This window comes from Suncus etruscus, chromosome 11, assembly GCF_024139225.1.
Source record: "Suncus etruscus isolate mSunEtr1 chromosome 11, mSunEtr1.pri.cur, whole genome shotgun sequence".
Lineage (NCBI taxonomy): Eukaryota > Metazoa > Chordata > Mammalia > Eulipotyphla > Soricidae > Suncus > Suncus etruscus.
In genome coordinates this window covers 85,259,947-85,280,316 of record NC_064858.1, presented here as the reverse complement: position 1 = coordinate 85,280,316, position 20,370 = coordinate 85,259,947, and the positions used below count along the sequence as shown (strand labels likewise).

The 20,370-nt window shown below is 44.4% G+C and overlaps 1 protein-coding gene across 1 annotated transcript in view; it reads right to left on the bottom strand.

Annotated features, from left to right (window-relative positions):
* Positions 1–1,482: 1,482 nt before the first annotated feature.
* RBMS2 (RNA binding motif single stranded interacting protein 2) overlaps positions 1,483–20,370 on the bottom strand; it is an 83,175-nt gene continuing 64,287 nt past the window's right edge. The window contains exons 6-12 of the mRNA XM_049783005.1: positions 18,744–18,823; positions 18,500–18,609; positions 17,544–17,590; positions 17,100–17,193; positions 4,238–4,348; positions 2,274–2,354; positions 1,483–1,862 (exon numbers count right to left, since the gene is read on the bottom strand). Coding sequence (XP_049638962.1) covers positions 1,782–1,862; positions 2,274–2,354; positions 4,238–4,348; positions 17,100–17,193; positions 17,544–17,590; positions 18,500–18,609; positions 18,744–18,823 — 604 coding nt within the window. The 3' untranslated portion in view covers positions 1,483–1,781. The remainder of the gene's footprint in view (positions 1,863–2,273; positions 2,355–4,237; positions 4,349–17,099; positions 17,194–17,543; positions 17,591–18,499; positions 18,610–18,743; positions 18,824–20,370) is intronic.

Below are 20,370 nucleotides of genomic sequence, written 5' to 3'. Positions count from 1 at the left end.
AGGAGCACATGAGTACCACCTAAGAGGTCCATCAGCATTTAGTTAAAACGTTAACAGATTAGAAATAGGTAGGTGTGGGACCGGAGAGATAGCATGAAGATAAGGCATTTGCCTTGCATGCAGAAGGTTGGTGGTTCGAATTCCAGCATCCCATATGGTCCCCCGGGCCTGCCAGGAGCGATTCTGAGCATAGAGCCAGGAGTAACCCCTGAGCGCTGCCAGGATGTGACCCCCCAAAAAACAAAACAAAAACAGAAATAGGTAGATGTTACTGCATCGATGAATAGAGGCATAAAATGTTAGACTACACACCCAAAAAGCTCATATCTAAACTAAGAAGGTTCCATAGCAGGCTTGTCAATATTTCAGTGCCCCACATCTTTTTGTTTCTCTTTAAAGTAAAGAAATAGGCCGGAGTGATACCACATTGGCAAGGCTTTTATTTGCATGCAGCCGACACAGGAAGGGCCTCCGTTCGAATCCCCGCATCCCATATGGTCCCCCGACCCTGTCAGGAGTGACTTTTGAGCACAGAGCCAGGAGTAACTCCTGAGTGCTGCTGGGTGTGACTCCCTCCCCCCAAAAAAAGTAAAGAAATAATTTTAAATTCCCAAATCATTCCAAAGTGTCCAAAATTTTTGTGCATAAAGATGAGAAGCATAAGGCACCATGTTTGGGATAGGAAAGAAAATATTGTGATTTAAAAAAAAAGCATAAGAAGGATCCAGAGTGATGGTGCAACGGTAGGGCGTTTGCCTTGCATGCTGGCTGACCTAGGATGGACCACAATTTGATCCCCGGAGTCCCAAATGGTCCCCAAACCAGGAGTGATTTCTGGTGGCATAGCCAGGAGTAACCCCTGGGTGTCACCGGGTATGTCCCCCCCCAAAAAAAAGCATGAAAATGTCTGCATAAGAAAGAGAAAAGTGGGGGCCGGAGAGATAGCATGGAGGTAAGGCGTTTGCCTTTCATGCAGTAGGTCATTGGTTCGAATCCTGGCATCCCATATGGTCCCCTGAGCCTGCCAGGACCTGTTTCTGAGCTGGAGCCAGGAGTAACCCCTGAGCGCTGCCGGGTGTGACCCAAAAACCAAAAAAAAAAAAAAAGAGAGAGAGAGAGAAGTGGGGCTGGAGTGATACAGCACAGCGGTAAGATGTTTACCTTTCAGGCGGCTGGCCCAGGACGATTCGATCCCCAGCATCCCATATGGTTCTCGAAAGCCAGGGGTGATTTCTGAATGCATAGCCAGGAGTAACCCGAGTGTCACCGGGTGTGGCCAAAAAAAGAAAGAAAAGTAGGGCCAGACCGTAGTACAGTGGGCAGGGTGCTTGCCTTGCATGCTGCTGATTGGGTTTGATTCCTGGCATCCCAAACGGTCTGTCCCCCCAAGCACTGCCAAGAGTGATCCCTGAGTATAGAGCCAGGAGAAAGCAATGAGCACCATCATGATTGGCCAAAAAAATTTTTTTTTATCTTCTTGATTCCAGGATAGCAGAGTGTGCTGCTCCCAGGCTCCGAGGCAGAGGGCCAGAGCCAAGATTTCTTTTCCTGGATTTAGGCCTGAGAAGCGTCAGTCCTTAGCAGAGTCCACAGATGGTTTAGTTCTGAGTCAGCTCTCTGGAATCAGAGCATCCACATTGGTAAAGGTCCTTTTCTGTCCACAGAGGCTGGAGGGGTGTCCAAAAGGGCCATAAATCAGAAGTAAGAGTGTAGCCAGAATAACTCGGCTGACTGCAGCTGCTCACCACACTCTGCACCTCAGGATGGGGTTCTCACCACTGTTACTTGTTGAACTGGAAAGAATAGAGGCCAAGGTCTGTGGGGCCATCCAGAATGACTTGATGTTGCTGGGCACTGTGCTCCTGTAGCATAGCCAAGGGAGGACAGTCACCTGGTGCTTGCCTTTCCACACCTTTCACCAAAGCAGCCACCAAAACCCACCCAGAGAGAGTATAGCGCCTCCCAGCACACCCTCATGCTGGTGCTGCAAACCAGTGCACTTCCATGGTACACTTGCCAACACTGAGTGGCCTCTCTGCCTCCAGAGACACACTATCAGCACCAGCCAGCATCCTGGCACTAGCAGCAGGCGAGCCAATGTGAGAAAGGAACTCATTCAACAACACGGACTGTCACTCTGGCTTCATTTCTCACACACCTACCAGCTATTGTGAATACAGACTCAACAACATTGTGAGAGAAAGATGTTGATCAGGAAACTGGTCTCTGTTCATTCTCCTATTCTCACTCCAAAGAGACAATAAAGCTCTTACCTCAGCTGAAACACCAGAAAGCGGCACGGGGGTGTACTGGGAGAGGTAAGCTCCATGCACAGATGCAGCTGTTGGCATATACTAGAATGGAAAACATCAGTAGATTTAAAACAGTGGTTTGGGGACATTTAACGCAAATTTATATCTACATTTAAACATTAAATCTACATTTAAAGCTACACCCAGGGAGCTTTCATAAAAAGTGCTCATTCCTGGGGTCTATTCCTAGAGATTCTAATCTAACTGTGTTGAAAAAGAAACACTTCAGGGGCCGGAGGATAGCACAGCGGTGGCCCGGTTCGAGGCATCCCATGTGGGCCCCTGGCCTGCCAGGGGCAATTTCTGAGTGCAGATCAAGGAGTAAACCCTGAGTGCCACTGTCGGGTGTGGCCCATAAGTAAAATCAATAAGTAAATTAATAAAAAAAAAAAAGGGCCTGAGAGCACAGTGGTAGGTAGGGCATTTGCCTTTTACGCAGCTGATCCAGGACAGATGATGGCTCAATTCTCGGCATCCCATATAGTCCCCCGTGCCTGCCAGGAGCAGATTTCTGAGTGCAGAGCCAGGAGTAACCCTTGAGTGCTGCCGGGTATGACCCCACCCCACCCCCCCAAAAAAAAAGAAAAGAAAAAAGGAAAAAAAGAAACACTTTAAAGGCTAGAGAGAGATAGATAACACAGCGGTAGGAATTTGCCTTGCATGGCACCGAACCGGGACAAACCCAGGTTTGACCCTCAGCATCCCATCTGGTCCCCTGAATCTGCCAGGAGCTATTTTTGAGTGCAGAGCCATAAATAATCCCTGAGCACTGCCAGGTGTGGCCCCCAAACAAACAAAAACAAACACTTCAGGGGATAGAGATATAATGGAGGGTTAAGTCACTCGCATGTAGTCTACCTAGATTCAATCCCTGGTACCACATATTCCCTGAGAACTTACAGCAGTAACCCTTGAGCACAACCACCTGTGTCCTGCCTCCCCCCCCAAAAAAAATCTCCAAATAAATAAAAATAAAATAAAAGCATTTCAGATAGTTCTATTTGTGTGTGTGTGTGTGTGTGTGTGTGTGTGTGTGTGTGTGTGTGTGTGTGTGTGTGTGTGTGGTTTTTGGTCAGTCCTGGCAGTGCTCAGGTTTTTTTCCTGGCTCCGTGCTCAGAAATCGCTCCTGGCAGGCACGGGGGACCATATGGAACGCCGGGATTCGAACCGATGACCTTCTGCATGAAAGGTAAACGCCTTACCTCCATGCTACCTCTCCGGTCCCCAGATAGTTCTATTTTTAGGCCACACTAGAGGTATTCAGAGCTTACTCCTGGCTCTGTGCTAAGGGATAACTCCTGGCAGGGCTCAGAGGACCAAAAGTGATGTTGGTGAATGAACCTGGGGCAGTCACATGCAAGGCAAGAGCTTTTTCCACTGTACTATTGCTCCAGTCTGCTTGTTACTATGTCTGATAAAAAAAAAAAAAAAAAAAAACATATGGGGCCGGAGAGATAGCATGGAGGTAGGGTGTTTGCCTTGCATGCAGAAGGATGGAGGTTCAAATCCTGGCATCCCATATGGTCCCCCGAGCCTGCCAGGGCCGATTTCTGAGCTTAGAGCCAGGAGTAACCCCTGAGCATTGCCAGATGTGATTCAAAAACAAAAGCAAAACAAAAAAAATATCATAAAATGTAATTGCCTCGTAATCGCCTACTTGCATGTAGGCAGAAATACTGGCACATCATTAATTACTAGGAAGATCATTCAGAAGTGAGTTTCTTGAGGAAAAATCAGAGGAAAGAGCTAACGGGCAGAATGCTATATTCCTGACTTATGAATTAATGCTTTTTTATTCCAAGTCTGTCCACAATGATCCATTGAATCCGGAAGTGAGTCCCATCCTCCTAAGTATTAATACCAAAGGGTATTGTGCAGGGATTCCCTGTCAGTGGGAGCTTGTGAGCAACTATATCCTCCTTTACCATGGCGGAGCCGCTGAGGGACAGGTGACTCAGCTGCTGGGTGAGAGGTGCCATCACGGAGGCAGGCTGGAGAGGAATCGGGTGATCCATTCCTGGTGTCAGAATTGAACCCTAGAGGAGCAGCAAAGGACAGGATTAGCTGGTGCATCCTGTGAGGCCGCAGGAAGCAGTGATTCATGGCTATCAGGAAGCAGAGCTGAAGACAGATCATTTCAATCCTGGAAATGACAGATGAGTATCCAACCAACCAACCAATCCAACCAACATGACAGGGATAAGTGTCTGCATAAGCGTTTGGAAAATGCTTTGATCAAGAAAAACGAACTCACAAAATTTATGTTCATAAAACTAGGTTATACAGGCGACTGAGCCAGAATTCACACTTATATTTCCTATCAAGCGCTTGATTTAGGCCCAGTTCTCAACTCACTGAAGGCTGCATGAGGTGTGAATGGTGGTACATTCAAAATGAGTTAGAAGATATATCAGAAAAACTTTCTGAAGCCAGCAAAAATGAGCAACACTGGGGGCTGGAGAGATAGCATGGAGGTAAGGTGTTTACCTTTCATGCAGAAGGTCGGTGGTTCAATCTCATCATCTCATATGGTCCCCTGAGCCTGCCAGGAGCAATTTCTGAGCAGAGAGCCAGGAGTAACCCCTGAGTGCTGCCAGGTGTGACCCCCCCCAAAAAAAAAAGCAGCTATTGGGGTCAGAGAGATAGCACAGCATTTGGGTGTTTGCCTTGCATGCAGTGGATCCAGAATAGTTTGAAATCCTGGCATCCCATATGGTCTCCTGTGCCTGCCAAGAGCAATTTCTGAGTGCAGAGCCTGAGTAATCCCTGAGCACCGCCAGGTGAGACCCAAAAATAACAACAACAAAGAAGCAGCTGTTTAAAAAGTATTAGTAAGTCTTACACCTCAACAAACCAATCTAAAAAAGTGTATGCCAGAATCCAGAATCTTTAAATATAGGAACCTGATACCAACAACAGCTAAAGTGTGAAAAAGTTTCACCTGAACCATGGAGAATGACTTGGGTTGGACAGATTGCTATGCCTGCAGCCCAGAGTCAGTCTTATGCCAATAAACCTCGGGGGTGAAGCCTTCTTTAATCAGGCCAAGCATTTTTTTCTGTTTTCCCCATATTTTGGGGCCTATGCAAACAACGGTGATTGCCACTGTCACACCTTTACTATTTTTTCTTTAACCCTTATCCTTTAAGAAAAAAACAAGGGCCCGGAGAGATAGCACAGTGGCGTTTGCCTTGCAAGCAGCCAATCCAGGACCTAAGGTGGTTGGTTCGAATCCCGGTGTCCCGTATGGTCCCCCGTGCCTGCCAGGAGCTATTTCTGAGCAGACAGCCAGGAGTAACCCCTGAGCACCGCCGGGTGTGGCCCAAAAAACAAAACCAAAACCAAAAAAAACCAAAAAACAATTTACTGAACTTAAAAACAAATAACTCTTGAATGGGCCCAGAGAGATAGCACAGCGGTGTTTGCCTTGCAAGCAGCCGATCCAGAACCAAAGGTGGTTGGTTCGAATCCTGGTGTCCCATATGGTCCCCTGTGCCTGCCAGGAGCTATTTCTGAGCAAACAGCCAGGAGTAACCCCTGAGCACTGCCGGGTGTGACCCCAAAAAAACAAACAAACAAAAAAAAAAAACAAATAACTGTAGTAGAATGCCTGTCTTGAATACAGGCAGAGATTGGGAGGGGGGAATGTTACACTGGTGAAGGAGGTGATCTGTTTGTGACTGTAACCCAACTGTAATCATGTTACTTAAATAAAAAAATATTAATTTAAAAAAAGAGTGCATGCCGAGGGGTCAAGTGATAGCATAGTGGTAGGGTGTTTGCCTTGCATGCAGCCAACTCAAGACAGACCCGGGTTCGATCCCCAGCATCCCATATGGTCCCCTCAGTCTGCCAGGAATGATTTCTTAGCACAGAGCCTGAGCACCACTGGGTGTGGTCCAAAACAAACAAACAACCCAAATAATAATAATAATGAACAACAGTAATAAACTATAAATGTATGATAATAAACAAGTAAATCTGGTATGATGGGCAGGGGACTTCCAGGTGCCCAAGGTCACAACCAGCTGGTAGGTCAGTGTGAAGGCCTGATGATATAGTATTGGGTATTATCTTTGGGAACCCTGAGAGTCACATTTGGCAATACTAAAGGACAATGTGGTGCTAGGGGCCAAACTAGGGTCAGCTGCATGCAAAGCATGCCCCTCTTGCTCAGGCTTTTTTTTTTTTTTTTTGGCTTTTGGGTCACACCGGCAGCGCTCAAGGATTACTCCTGGCTCTACGGTCAGAAATCGCTCCTGGCAGGCTTGGGCAGACCATATGCCATGCTGGGATTCGAACCACTGTCCTTCTGCATGCAAGGCAAATGCCCTACCTCCATGCTATCTCTCCGGCCCTTGGCGACTTTTAAAATATTTCTCTTTGGTATATATTCCCCTGCCTGCTTTCCCACCTATGACCTTTCAGGTAGGGGGCACTGTTTAGATCTGAATAAATAGGAGTTAACCTGGGAGGATGGGGTCCTTTATGCTGCTGGCTAGAGAGCTCTAGAATCTTGGAGCAGCTGACGGGTTGGTAAAAGATTTTATGTCCGACCTTCTTGCCTCTTTTTACCTTCTTGTCTGTATGAATTATTTACTGCGGATCTGATCTATACAACCGGAATTGCTTCCCCTGTCTTGATTGCACAGGGTAATGGGAGTTGATTTCTCTTCCTGGGAGCTCTGTGGGAATCGAATCTCAACCAATCTCTGAGAACACGTGACACTACACTATCTCATAGTCTCTAAACAAGTAAAACTTATCCCAAGGGGCTGAAGAAATAGGTAGGGCATTTGCCTTGCATGTTGCCAACTCAGGTTCAATCCCTTGCATTCCATCTGGTCTCCAGAGCACTGCCAGAAATAATTCTTGAATGAGAGCCAGGACTAACCCTGGAGCATCGTTGGGTATAGTAAAAAAAAAAAAAAAAAAAAGAGGGGGCAGAATGTGGATCAAAAGACAGTACAGGAAGTAAGGTACTTTGCTTGCATGTAGCTGACTTCATGAATTCCCAGCACAGGCTCTTGAGCACAGAATCAGGAGTAAGGACTGAGCACTACCCAGTGTGACAGCCTTCCCCCCAAAAAGGGAGTGGGCAGTATGTAACAAAAGGTTATTATAGAAAGAACTCAGAGGACTGAGTATGTTCTCAAAGAACATACTTTGAACATACTAGAACAACTCTGGAGTTGTTCTGGAGTACAGGGCTGGGGTAGCTTCTAGCAACTCTGGCTGTGTCTTCTATCTTTTTGTTTGTTTGGTTTTTGGGTCACACCCGGCAGCGCTCAGGGCTTCCTCCTGTCTCTATGCTCAGAAATCGCTCCTAGCAGGCTCAGGGGACCATATAGGATGCCAGGATTCGAACCACCATTCTTCTGCATGTAAGGCAAATGCCCTACTTCCATACTATCTCTCTGATCCCTGGCTGTGTCTTCTAAACAAAAATCTTTAACAGGGGGCCGGAGAGATAGCATGGAGGTAAGGCATTTGCCTTGCATGCAGAGGGACAGTGGTTCAAATACCGGCATCCCATATGGTCCCCCAAGCCTGCCAGGAGTGATTTCTGAGCATAGAGCCAGGAGTAACTTCTGCTGGGTGTGACCAAAAAAATAAAACAAAATAATAATAATAATAATATTAATAATCTATAACAAAGATAACCTACAATGGATTAATACTTGTAGTTTTTAGAAGTTGATGGGAAAATACAAAATTTGTTAACTAAGCATGTGAAGAGCAATCAGAGAAAAACAAATCAAACTATGACCAACAAGAGGCCAGAGAGATAGCACAGCGGCGTTTGCCTTGCAAGCAGCAGATCCAGGACCTAAGGTGGTTGGTTCAAATCCAGGCCTCCCATATGGTCCCCTGTACCTTCCAGGAGCTATTTCTGAGCAGATAGCCAGGAGTAACCCCTGAGCACCTCCAGGTGTGGCCCCAAAACAAAAACAAAACAAAAAAAAATATGACCAACAAAACAAAACTTAAACTTAGCTGAAACCCTCTACCAAAAAAAATTTTGTTTTTGTTTTGTTTTTGTTTTTGGGTCACACCCAGCGACCCTCAGGGGTTACTCAGAAATGGCTCTGCACTCAGAAATAGCTCCTGGAAAGCTAGAGTGACCATATGGCATGACGGGATTTGAAGCACCATCCTTCCTGGGTTGGCTGTGTGCAAGGCAAATGCCCTATCACTGTGCTATCTCTCTGCCACCCCCCCCCCCCAATTGAGCCAGAAGTATGATCTGTTGAAAAAAAGTATATATGCTCAGAGGCCTAGGGCGTACACCCCCAAAAAACTGCATTTTGAATCAGTGAGTAGATTCTGGCTGTGGGGGTCGCCGTCCAATAGGCTGGGCTCTCTGGCCTGTGGAGGCTCCGCCCTGCTGTGCCTTTGTTCACTCTGAGGACTTCAAGGGAAACTTCTGCGCCTGTCTGCCTGTGTTTCTGAATCCCTGAAGGTCTCCTCAGAGGCCTAGGGAGCGCACCCCCAAGAAACTGTCAACTAGAGGCAGCAGAAGAGCAGCTTTGCTTCTTGGCTGCGCACTCTTTCTAACCAATGAACCCCACAACAACACGCAGGAAGAACCACACTACAAGCGTGACAATGGGGAAACCTCTCAGGCAAACACCATGCACAGAGAATGAAGATGAAAGCTCGGATGACATAATAAATTCCAACCACCTGATTAACCTCTCGGATAAGGAACTTAAAATAGCAATATGGAAGATGTTTGAAGAACTCAAAGAAAGCATAGATCGATCTGAACAGAACACAAAGACAGAAATCAGAAAACTCCAAACTGAAATAACAGATCTGAAAAACACGGTAGCTCAACTGAAAACCTCAATGGATGGCCTCGCCAGCAGGGTATCAGCAGTTGAGGAGAGAATCGGAGTACTGGAAGATGTGATGCAGAAAAACTCAACCAACAGAAGAAATTGGAAAAGAACCTTAAGACAAACGAACAGGCAATGGAAAAAGTACTCAAGGAATGCGAACAGATGAAAATAGAAGTCTTTGGGCCCGGAGAGATAGCATAGTGGCAAACGCCTTGCAAGCAGCCGATCCAGGACCAAAGGTGGTTGGTTCGAATCCCGGTGTCCCATATGGTCCCCCGTGCCTGCCAGGAGCTATTTCTGAGCAGACAGCCAGGAGTAACCCCTGAGCACCGCTGGGTGTGGCTCAAAAACCAAAAAAAAAAAAAAAAGTCTTTGATAAACTCAACAGAAACAACATAAGAATCATTGGAGTCCCAGAGACCCAGGTAGGAGATCTCCAGGAAGAATCAACTGTCAAAGACATCATCAAAGAGATACTCCCAGAGTTAAAGATTACATGCAATCAAATCCTGCATGCCCAAGAGTACCAGCTAAAAGAGACCCAAAGAAAAATACCCCAAGACACATCCTCGTTACAATGACAAATCCCTGGGGCCGATGAGGTGGCGCTAGAGGTAAGGTGTCTGCCTTGCAAGCGCTAGCCAAGGAAGGACCGCTGTTCGATCCCCCGGCATCCCATATGGTTCCCCCAAGCCAGGGGTAATTTCTGAGTGCTTAGCCAGGAGTAACCCCTGAGCATCAAATGGGTGTGGCCAAAAAACAAACAAACAAACAATGACAAATCCCACAGATAGAGATAGAATACTGAAAGCAGCAAGATCAAAAAGGGAAATTACATTCAAAGGAGCATCCCTAAGACTTACAGCAGACATGTCACAAGAAACTCTCAAGGCCAGAAGACAGTGGTGGAATATTGTGACAAGACTGAATAAAATGAATGCCTCACCAAGAATACTGCACTCAGCCCGACTCACGTTCAGGTTTGAAGGAAGAATACATAGCTTCATGGATAAACAACAGCTCAGAAACTTCACAGATGATAAACCAGCCTTAAAGGAAAACCTGACAGGTCTACTCTAAGACAAGAGAGACCAACACACACAGCAAACTTATCTACAAAGATGACATTAAATCCTATGACAATCATCTCCCTCAATGTCAATAGACTAAATTCATCAATTAAAAGACACAGAGTGGGGCCGGAGAGATAGCATGGAGGTAAGGCGTTTGCCTCTCATGCAGGAGGTCATCGGTTCGAATCCCGGCGTCCCATATATGGTCCTCCCGTGCCTGCCAGGAGCAATTTCTGAGCCTGGAGCCAGGAATAACCCCTGAGCACTGCCGGGTGTGACCCAAAAACCACAAAAAAAAAAAAAAAAAAAAAAAAAAAAAAGACACAGAGTGGCAAAATGAGTCAAAAAGATGAATCCAACTTTCTGCTGCCTACAAGAAACACATCTGAATAGTCAGAACAAACATAGACTCAAAATCAAAGGCTGGAGGAAAATCATCCAATCAAACAACACCCTCAAAAAAGCTGAGGTGGCCATATTAATATCTGATGACACCAACTTTATACTCAGAAAAGTGGTAAGGGACAAAGATGGACACTATGTACTTAATCAAGGGATATGTGCAACAGAAAGAAATAAGACTATTAAACATATATGCACCGAATGAGAAACCAGAAAATTATCTAATACAATTACTGACAAATCTGAAAGAAGACATCAATAATAACACAATAATTGTGGGAGACCTCAACACAGCCCTATCAACACTTGATAGGTCAACCAGACTGAAACTCAACAAAAAAAATACTAGCCTTGAAAAGAGTAATGGAAGAAAGAGGACTAGTAGGGCCGGGTAGGTGGCGCTGGAGGTAAGGTGTCTGCCTTGCAAGCGCTAGCCAAGGAAGGACCGCGGTTCAATCCCCTGGCGTCCCATATGGTCCCCCCAAGCCAGGGGCGATTTCTGAGCACATAGCCAGGAGTAACCCTTGAGCGTCAAATGGGTGTGGCCCAAAAACAAAAAAAAAAAAAAAAAAAAAAAGAGGACTAGTAGATATATATAGGACACTCCATCCTAAAAAACCTGGACACACATTCTTCTCCAATGTACATGGGTCATTCTCCAGGATAGACTACATACTGACACATAAAACATACCTCCATAAAATGAAGAGGATAGAAATCTTGCAGGCTAACTTTGCTGACCACAAGGCTCTGAAATTAGATGTGAACTACAAAGGCACACAGAAGAAAAACTTTAACAATTGGAAATTAAACACCCTGCTACTGAACAACCAGTGGGTCCGAGATGAAATCAAAAAGGAAATCAAAACTTTCCTGGAAACAAATGATAATGAAGACACAAACTGCCAGAATCTATGGGACACAGCAAAAGTGGTCCTGAGAGGAAAATGTATAGCTCTACAAGCACACATCAGGAAGGAAGAAGGGGCATACCTGAATAACTTAATGACGCAGCTCAAAAAATTAGAAAATGACCAACAAAAGGAACCAAAAGTAGGGAGACAGAAGGAAATAACAAAGTTGAAAGCAGAACTCAATGAAGTGGAAAACCAAAAAACAATCCGAAAGATCAACGAAAGCAGAAGTTGGTTCTTTGAAAAAATAAACAAGATTGATAGACCATTGGCAAAACTCACAAAGAAAGAGAGAGAGAGAAATCTGATAACCGGTATTAGAAATGAAAAGGGGGAGATCACGACAGATATTGCAGAGATCCAAAGGGTAGTCAGAGACTACTTTGAGAAACTTTATGCTACTAAACATGAGAACCTAGAAGAAATGGAAACATTTTTGGACACTTATAACCTTCCACATTTAAGTAAGGAGGATGTAGCATATCTAAACACCCCCATCACTACTGAGGAAATTGAAACTGTAATCAAACATCTGCCCAAAAAGAAAAGCCCAGGCCCAGATGGATTTCCTAATGAATTTTTTCAAATCTTTCAAGAGGAGCTACTACCAATCCTAGCCAGGCTCTTCCATGAAATTGAAAAAACGGGAACACTCCCAAACAGCTTTTATGAAGCAAACATCACCTTGATACCAAAACCAGACAGAGATGCTACCAAAAAAGAAAATTACAGACCAATATCCCTGATGAATGCTGATGCAAAGATCTTCAACAAAATCCTGGCAAATAGGATCCAATGCATCATCAAGAAGATCATACACTACGACCAAGTAGGTTTCATCCCAGGTATGCAAGGATGGTTTAACATCTGTAAATCTATCAACATCATACACAACATCAACAAGAAGAAAAATAAAAATCACATGATCATATCAATAGATGCAGAGAAAGCATTTGATAAGGTCAAATGTTCCATTAAATAATTAACGATGGGGGCTGGGCGGTGGCGCTAGAGGTAAGGTGCCTGCCTTGCCAGCGCTAGCCTAGGATGGACCGCGGTTCGATCCCCCGGTGTCCCATATGGTCCCCCAAGCCAGGAGCGACTTCTGAGCACATAGCCAGGAGTAACCCCTGAGCATCACCGGGTGTGGCCCAAAAACCAAAAAAAAAAAAAAAAATTAACGATGGGACCTGCCAGCTGAATGGGGGTTGCGGAGCCACGTGGTCTGGGATGGCAGAGAAAAATCCCTCCATCCATCCACCTCTATCCAGAACCATCGCTAATTATTTAATTCTACAGTCCAACACCCATTCTTGATCAAAACTCTCAGCAAGATGGGAATGGAAGGAACATTTCTCAATCTAGTTGAAGCCATCTACCACAAACCAATGGTTTTCTCAATGGAGAAAAACTAAAAGCTTTTCCTCTAAATTCTGGTACAATACAAGGCTGTCTGCTCTCACCACTCCTCTTCAACATAGTACTGGAAGTTCTTGCTTTAGCGATCAGGCAAGAAAAAGATATCAGGGGCCGGGTAGGTGGCGCTGGAGGTAAGGTGTCTGCCTTGCAAGCGCTAGCCAAGGAAGGACCGCGGTTCGATCCCCCGGCGTCCCATATGGTCCCCCCAAGCCAGGGGCGATTTCTGAGCACATAGCCAGGAGTAACCCCTGAGCGTCAAACGGGTGTGGCCCAAAAACCAAAAAAAAAAAAAAAAGAAAAAGATATCAAAGGAATTCATATAGGAAAGGAAGAAGTCAAGCTCTCATTGTTTGCAGACGACATGATACTCTACTTAGAAAACCCTAAAGACTCTACCAAAAAGCTTTTAGAAACAATAGACTCATATAGCAAGATGGCAGGCTACAAAATTAATACACAGAAATCAATGGCCTTTTTATACAACAATAATGATAGGGAAGAGAAGGAATTCAAGAAGGCAATCCCATTCACAATAACGCCACACAAACTCAAATATCTTGGAGTCAACTTGACCAAAGACGTGAAGGACCTATACAAAAAAAAACTATAAAGCCCTGCTCCAAGAAATAAGAGAGGACACACAGAAATGGAAACACATACCCTGCTCATGGATTGGCAGGATTAACATCATTAAAATGGCAATACTCCCCAAAGCATTATACAGATTTAATGCAATCCCCTTAAAAATACGCATGACATTCTTCAAAGAAGTGGATCAAACACTTATGAAGTTCATCTGGAACAATAAACACCCTCGAATAGCTAAAGCACTCCTAGGGAAAAGGACAATGGGAGGCATTACTTTCCCCAACTTTAAACTGTACTACAAAGCAATAGTTATCAAAACAGCATGGTATTGGAATAAAGACAGACCCTCAGATCAGTGGAATAGGCTTGAGTTCTCAGACATTGTCCCCCAGACATACAATTACCTAATTTTTGACAAAGGAGAAAGAAATCCTAAGTGGAGCAGGGAAAACCTTTTCAACAAGTGGTGCTGGCAGAACTGGTTAGCTACTTGCAAAAAAGTGAACATAGACCCCCAGTTAACATCATGTACAAAGGTAAAATCCAAATGGATTAAAGACCTTGATATCAGACCTGATACCATAAGGTATATAGAACAACACATTGGTAAAACACTCCATGACATTGAGACTAAAGGCATCTTCAAGAAGGAAACTGCACTTTCCAAACAAGTGGAAGCAGAGATCAACAGATGGGAATACATTAAACTGAGAAGCTTCTGCACCTCAAAAGAAATAGTGCCCAAGATACAAGAGCCACCCACTGAGTGGGAGAAACTATTTACCCAACACCCATAGGATAAGGGGCTAATATCCAAAATATACAGGGCACTGACAGAACTTTACAAGAAAAAAAATCTAATCCCATCAAAAAATGGGAAGAAGAAATGAACAGATGCTTCGATCAAAAAAAAAAAAATACAAATGGCCAAAAGGCACATGAAAAAATGTTCCTCATCACTAATCATCAGGGAGATGCAAATCAAAACAATGATGAGATACCACCTCACACCACAGAGATTGGCACACATCACAAAGAATGAGAACAATCAGTGCTGGCGGGGATGTGGAGAGAAAGGAACTCTTATCCACTGCTGGTGGGAATGCTGTCTAGTCCAACCTCTATAAAAAGTGATATGGAGATTCCTCCAAAATCTGGAAATTGAGCTCCCATTCGACCCAGCAATTCCACTCCTAGGGATATACCCTAAGAACACAAGAACACAATACAAAAACCCCTTCCTCACACCTATATTTATTGCATCACTATTCACAATAGCCAGGCTCTGGAAACAACCAAGATGCCCTTCAACAGACGAATGGCTAAAGAAACTGTGGTACATATACACAATGGAATATTATGCAGCTTTTAGGAGAGATGAAGTCATGAAATTTTCCTATACATGGATGTACATGGAATCTATCATGCTGAGTGAAATAAGTCAGAGGGAGAGAGAGACACACAGAATAGTCTCACTCATCTATGGGTTTTAAGAAAAATAAAAGTCATTTTTGCAACAATCCTCAGAGACAATGAGAGGAGGGCTGGAACTTCCAGCTCACTTCATGAAGCTCACCACAAAGAGTGATGAGTGCAGTTATAGAAATAACTACACAGAGAACTACCATAATCATGTGAATGAATAAGGGAACTGGAAAGCCTGTCTAGAGTACAGGTGGGGGTGGGGTGGGATGGAGGGAGATTTGGAACATTGGTGGTGGGAATGTTGCACTGGTGAAGGGGTGTTCTTTACATGACTGAAACCTAATCACAATCATATATGTAATCAAGATGTTTAAATAAAAAAAGTTTCAAATAAAATAAATAAATAAATAAAGTATATATATAGTTTTGTTTTGTATTTTTGGGGGCCATACCCAGTGGCACTCAGGGGTTACTCCTGGCTCTGTGCTCAGAAATCATCCCAGTAGGCTTGGGATGCTGGGAATTGAACCCAGGTTGGCTGCATGCAAGGCAAATGCCCTACTGCTATGCTATCTCTCCGGTCCCATCCAGGGACCATTCTTTGAGAATCTCTTATTAAGATAGTACTGAATGTGACTAAAATGCAAAAATTATATTTAATATAGTTAATTTGGGGGGGTTGGGTCATACCTGGTTACCTCTCAGGGGCTCAGGGGTTACTCCTGGCTCTGTGCCCAGAAATCACTCCTGGCAGTCTTGGGGGAACCATATGGGATGCCAGGAATGGAACCGGGGTCTGTCCTTTGTTGCCCACATGCAAGGCAAATGCCCTACCACTGTGCTATCTCTCCAGCCCCTAAATTCTCTTTTTTAAAGTAGTTGATTGATTGATTGATTGGTTTTTGGGGAACACTTGGTAATGCTCAGGGGTTTCTCCTGGCTCTGTACTCAGAAATTACTCCTGGCAAGCTTGTGGGACCATATGGAATGCCAGGAATCAAACCAGGTCCATTCCAGGTCAGCCACATGCAAGGCAAATGCCTTATCGCTGTGCTATCTCTTCAGCCCCAAATATGATCAAATTCTTGTAAAATAATCAATAATTTTAAAAGCCTTATTCATCTAAATTAGAGAAAAATAGAAAAAAGTACAATTTTAAAAGGCTGGAGAGATGGTACAGCTGGTAAGGCACTTGCTTTGCACATGGCCCAGCAGGTTTGGTTCATGGCATCCTACATGTTCCCTAAGCATTGCCAGGAGTGATTCCTGAGTTTCTGAGTGATTCCAGAGCCAAAAGTCACCTCTGAACATTGCCAGGTTTGTAGGCCCCACTCCCCACAAAAAGAAAGAAATTATATCAGTTTAGTTGTGTGAGTGGTAGAACAAAAGAATGCTACTAGGGCCGGAGAGATAGCACGGAGGTAAGGCGTTTGCCTTGCATGCAGAAGGTCAGTTGTTTAAATCCCAGCCTCCCCTATGGTCCCCTGAGCCTGCCAGGAGCGATTTTTGAGCATAGAGCCAGGAGTAACCCCTGAGTGCTGCCTGGTGTGACCCCCCCAAAAAAAAATGCTACTAGAACAGTCTATACATATGTAATATGATCACTTGCTTTTTTTCCTTTAATTTTCAGACAAAATCTGGAGGTACTAAGGGTTTACTCCTGGTTCTGCATTCATGGATCACTCCTGGTGGGGATTGGAAGACCATAGGTGGTGTTGGGAATTGAACCAGGATTGGTCAGGCACAAGACAATTTTTTTTTTTATTTTTGGGGTCACACCCGTTTGATGCTCAGGGGTTACTCCTGGCTAAGTACTCAGAAATTGCCCCTGGCTTGGGGGACCATATGAGCCGGGGGATCACCACGGTCCTTCCTTGGCTAGCGCTTGCAAGGCAGACTCCTTACCTCTAGCGCCACTTCACCAGCCCCAGGCACAAGACAATTCTACCCACTATAGTATTACTCTAGTCCCAGATCACATGTTATTTTATGTAAAATTATTTGTGTGTTATATCTATAAAGGAAAAACAACAATGAAACAAGTGGTTTTTGAGTTTATGTTCCTATACCTAAAACACCAATAGAGGGAAGACACCACAGCCTTTAGGGGCATGAACATACCTGATACGAAGGCACAGGAGATGGGAGATACGGGGAGAGTGCAGACTGAGCAAGCATCCTGTCGGCAGTGATGTTATAACGAGCTGGGTAAAACCTATAGGAAGGAATCTAATCAGTAAAAAGTCATAGGAAACCACAAGGTAAGGGTTCCACAGGTACACATTGCAATTTCCACTCTAAAAATCCTGCTGAAACATCCCAGTGCCAGATACATGTTATTTTATTGTTTGTTTTGGGTCACACCCAGTGCTGCACAGGGGTTACTCCTGTCTCTGTGTTCAGGAATGACTCCTGGCAGGCTTTAGGGACCATATGGGATGCCAGGGATCGAACCTGGATCAGCTAAGTGCAAGGCAAATGCCCTCTCCACTGCGCTATCGTTTCAGTCCAAGATGCATAGATTGGTGTAATTTTCTTGTGACAAGATTGTTTAAGCATTCTTACCCATTCTGAAGAGCAGCGGCAGGATCATAAGTAAAGGCCATACTACCCTATTAAGAACAAACAAACAAAAATAAAAGGGTTCATTTTGTGAGCCCTTTCATGAGAGTAAAAGCTTAAAAGGTCAAGAATGATGATATATTTGACCTAAATGACTAAAATGATGTGTGAACAAGTCCCACTATTTCAGAGATTTTTCTGGTTGTGCAAGCTACAAAATCCCACCCAAAATTCTCAGTGAAGTATATTATGTGTTCAGCATCTCCCAGTTACATTGGATAGTTCTCACGCGTTCATCTCAGTGCACAAGAAATTATACCATCTTGGGCCGGGCGGTGGCGCTGGAGGTAAGGTGCCTGCCTTACCTGCGCTAGCCTAGGAGACGGACCGCGGTTCGATCCCCCGGGGTCCCATATGGTCCCCCAAGCCAGGAGCGACTTCTGAGCGCATAGCCAGGAGTAACCCCTGAGCGTTACCGGGTGTGGCCCAAAAACCAAAAAAAAAAAAAAAAAAAAAAAAGAAATTATACCATCACATTTTTTTATCCTAGTTTAATATTAGTGTTGCTTTCTTTAGCTTTGGGGGGAGGATTGGGGCCATACCCAGTGGTGTTCAGGGCTTATTCCTGTCTCTGTAATCAGGGCTCACTCCTGGAGGGCTGTATACAATATGCCAGGGGTCAAAGTCAAGTCAGCCATGTACAAAGCAAACCTTATCTGCTGTATTATCACTCTAGATCCTATCTTTGTATTTCTGTTTTTTTTTTGGGGGGGGGGGCACATTAGGCAGTGCTCAGGGCTTACTCCTAGCTCTGTCATCAGGAATCACTGCTGGCAGGCTCAGAGAACCATATGGGTGCTGGGGATCAAACCCAGGTCAGCCACATGCAGGCAAACTCCCCTACCTGCTGTCCTATCACTCTGGCCCCAGTACTGGTATCTTCTCAGGGGTTCTTTTACCATGTCTCCACTCCTTGGCCAGGCTCGTCCATTTTGCACAAATTTTCCTTGATTCTGTCGCTTCTTTGGACCACCGTCAGCAAATTTGCAAAGCAAGGGATCCGATGGGGCTACCAAGAGAGACAGTAGATAGACAGCTGAGTCTTCTTCATTTGACTCACTCATACTTATGTAAAATTCTTTCAGAATCTTCACTGGAAGCAACAACCTGTGGCCTTTTCAGCCTGATCCCCAAATACCTTACCTGGTATTCCAGGGGGTGTCTTAATAAATTTTCCATTGAAGTGGGTGATGACAGCTTCACACTTTTCTGTGGACTCCATCCTATGGAGCACAAGAGAGGTTAGGCTCCAGTATCTGTTCTTTCATTCAAAGAGAAAGCCCTCAGTTCCAGTCCCATAAATGTTCCAAATATAACAATAGGAACCCCAAGTTTCCTTTGTACAAATTCAAGATTTGTTGATCAGGAGAGGCAATACCAGTTTTATTTATTTGTTAATTTATTGGTTTTTGAACCATCTTGTGATGCTTGATGGCTCGGTGCTCAGAAATTACACTTTATGGTGTTCAGAGAAAAACGTTGGATGCCAGAGATCATACCCAGGTTGATTGCATGCAAGGCAAGTGCTTTATCCATTGTCCAGCCCCAACAACACCAGTTTTAAATTAAGGTCATTTCAACTGACTCCTATTTTTTTTTTTTTTTGGGTTTTTGGGCCACACCCTGTGACGCTCAGGGGTTACTCCTGGCTATGCGCTCAGAAGTCGCTCCTGGCTTCTTGGGGGACCATATGGGGCGCCGGGGGATCGAACCGCGGTCCGTCCTAGGCTAGCGCAGGCAAGGCAGGCACCTTACCTCCAGCGCCACTGCCCGGCCCCCTCAACTGACTCCTATAGAAGTCCTCAACTTAATAATGGAGGCCTTCAAGCTATTAATATTCCCCCCCAAAATACTGAATAATGGATACAGTATTGTACCTGGTTCATAAATGATACAATAAAGTAGTCATTATAATTTGTCTGTTTTTTGGGGGGGTTCACATCTAGTGGTGCTTAGGGCTTACTCCTGGCTCTATGTTCAGGAATCACCCCTAGTATTGAGGCTGGGGGGACCATAGGCAGTGCCAGGGATCAAACGCAGGTCAGTCGTGTGCAAGGCAAGTAATTCCTGTACCATTATTTTTGTCATTATTTTAATTACAGAATCCTAATGAAATTTGTTCCTTCTCTCTAATAAAACAAAAAAAAAGTTGTGAATTTATCAATGTTTACTTTTTCTTTTGGTTATAATGATCAAAAACTATCTATTGACAACACTATTAAAATCATACAAATTTGGAGAAATGAAAAGTAATAAGAGGGGCCGGAGAGATAGCATGGAGGTAGGGCATTTTCCTTGCATGCAGAAGGACAGTGGTTTGAATCCTGGCATCCCAGATAGTCCCCCGTGCCTACCAGGAGCGATTTCTGGGCGTAAAGCTAGGAGTAACCCCTGAGCGTTGCTGGGTGTGACCCAAAAAACAAACAAACAAAAAAAGTAATAAGATAGGTGTATGTTCCAAGTGATAGAAGAGATAATGTGAGGAACTACTGGGTTAATTGCTTCTCGGCCTTTTGGCTAAGATCAAGTGTGAGGAACTACTGGGTTAAAGTATCTCACTGCAGAAAGAGAACTAAGTAGGAAACAGATCTAGATGCCAGTGCCAGTTCACCATCCAAAGCTCCATGAGTTAAGATATACACAAAAGTTCTTTGCATCAATTCTTCATGTATGCTTTAGAGATAAAATACATCTTCCTATCATACTATCTGCATAGATCAAACGAGAGAATGCATATGAAGATATTAAAAAAGATGTTAAAAAGGGGGCA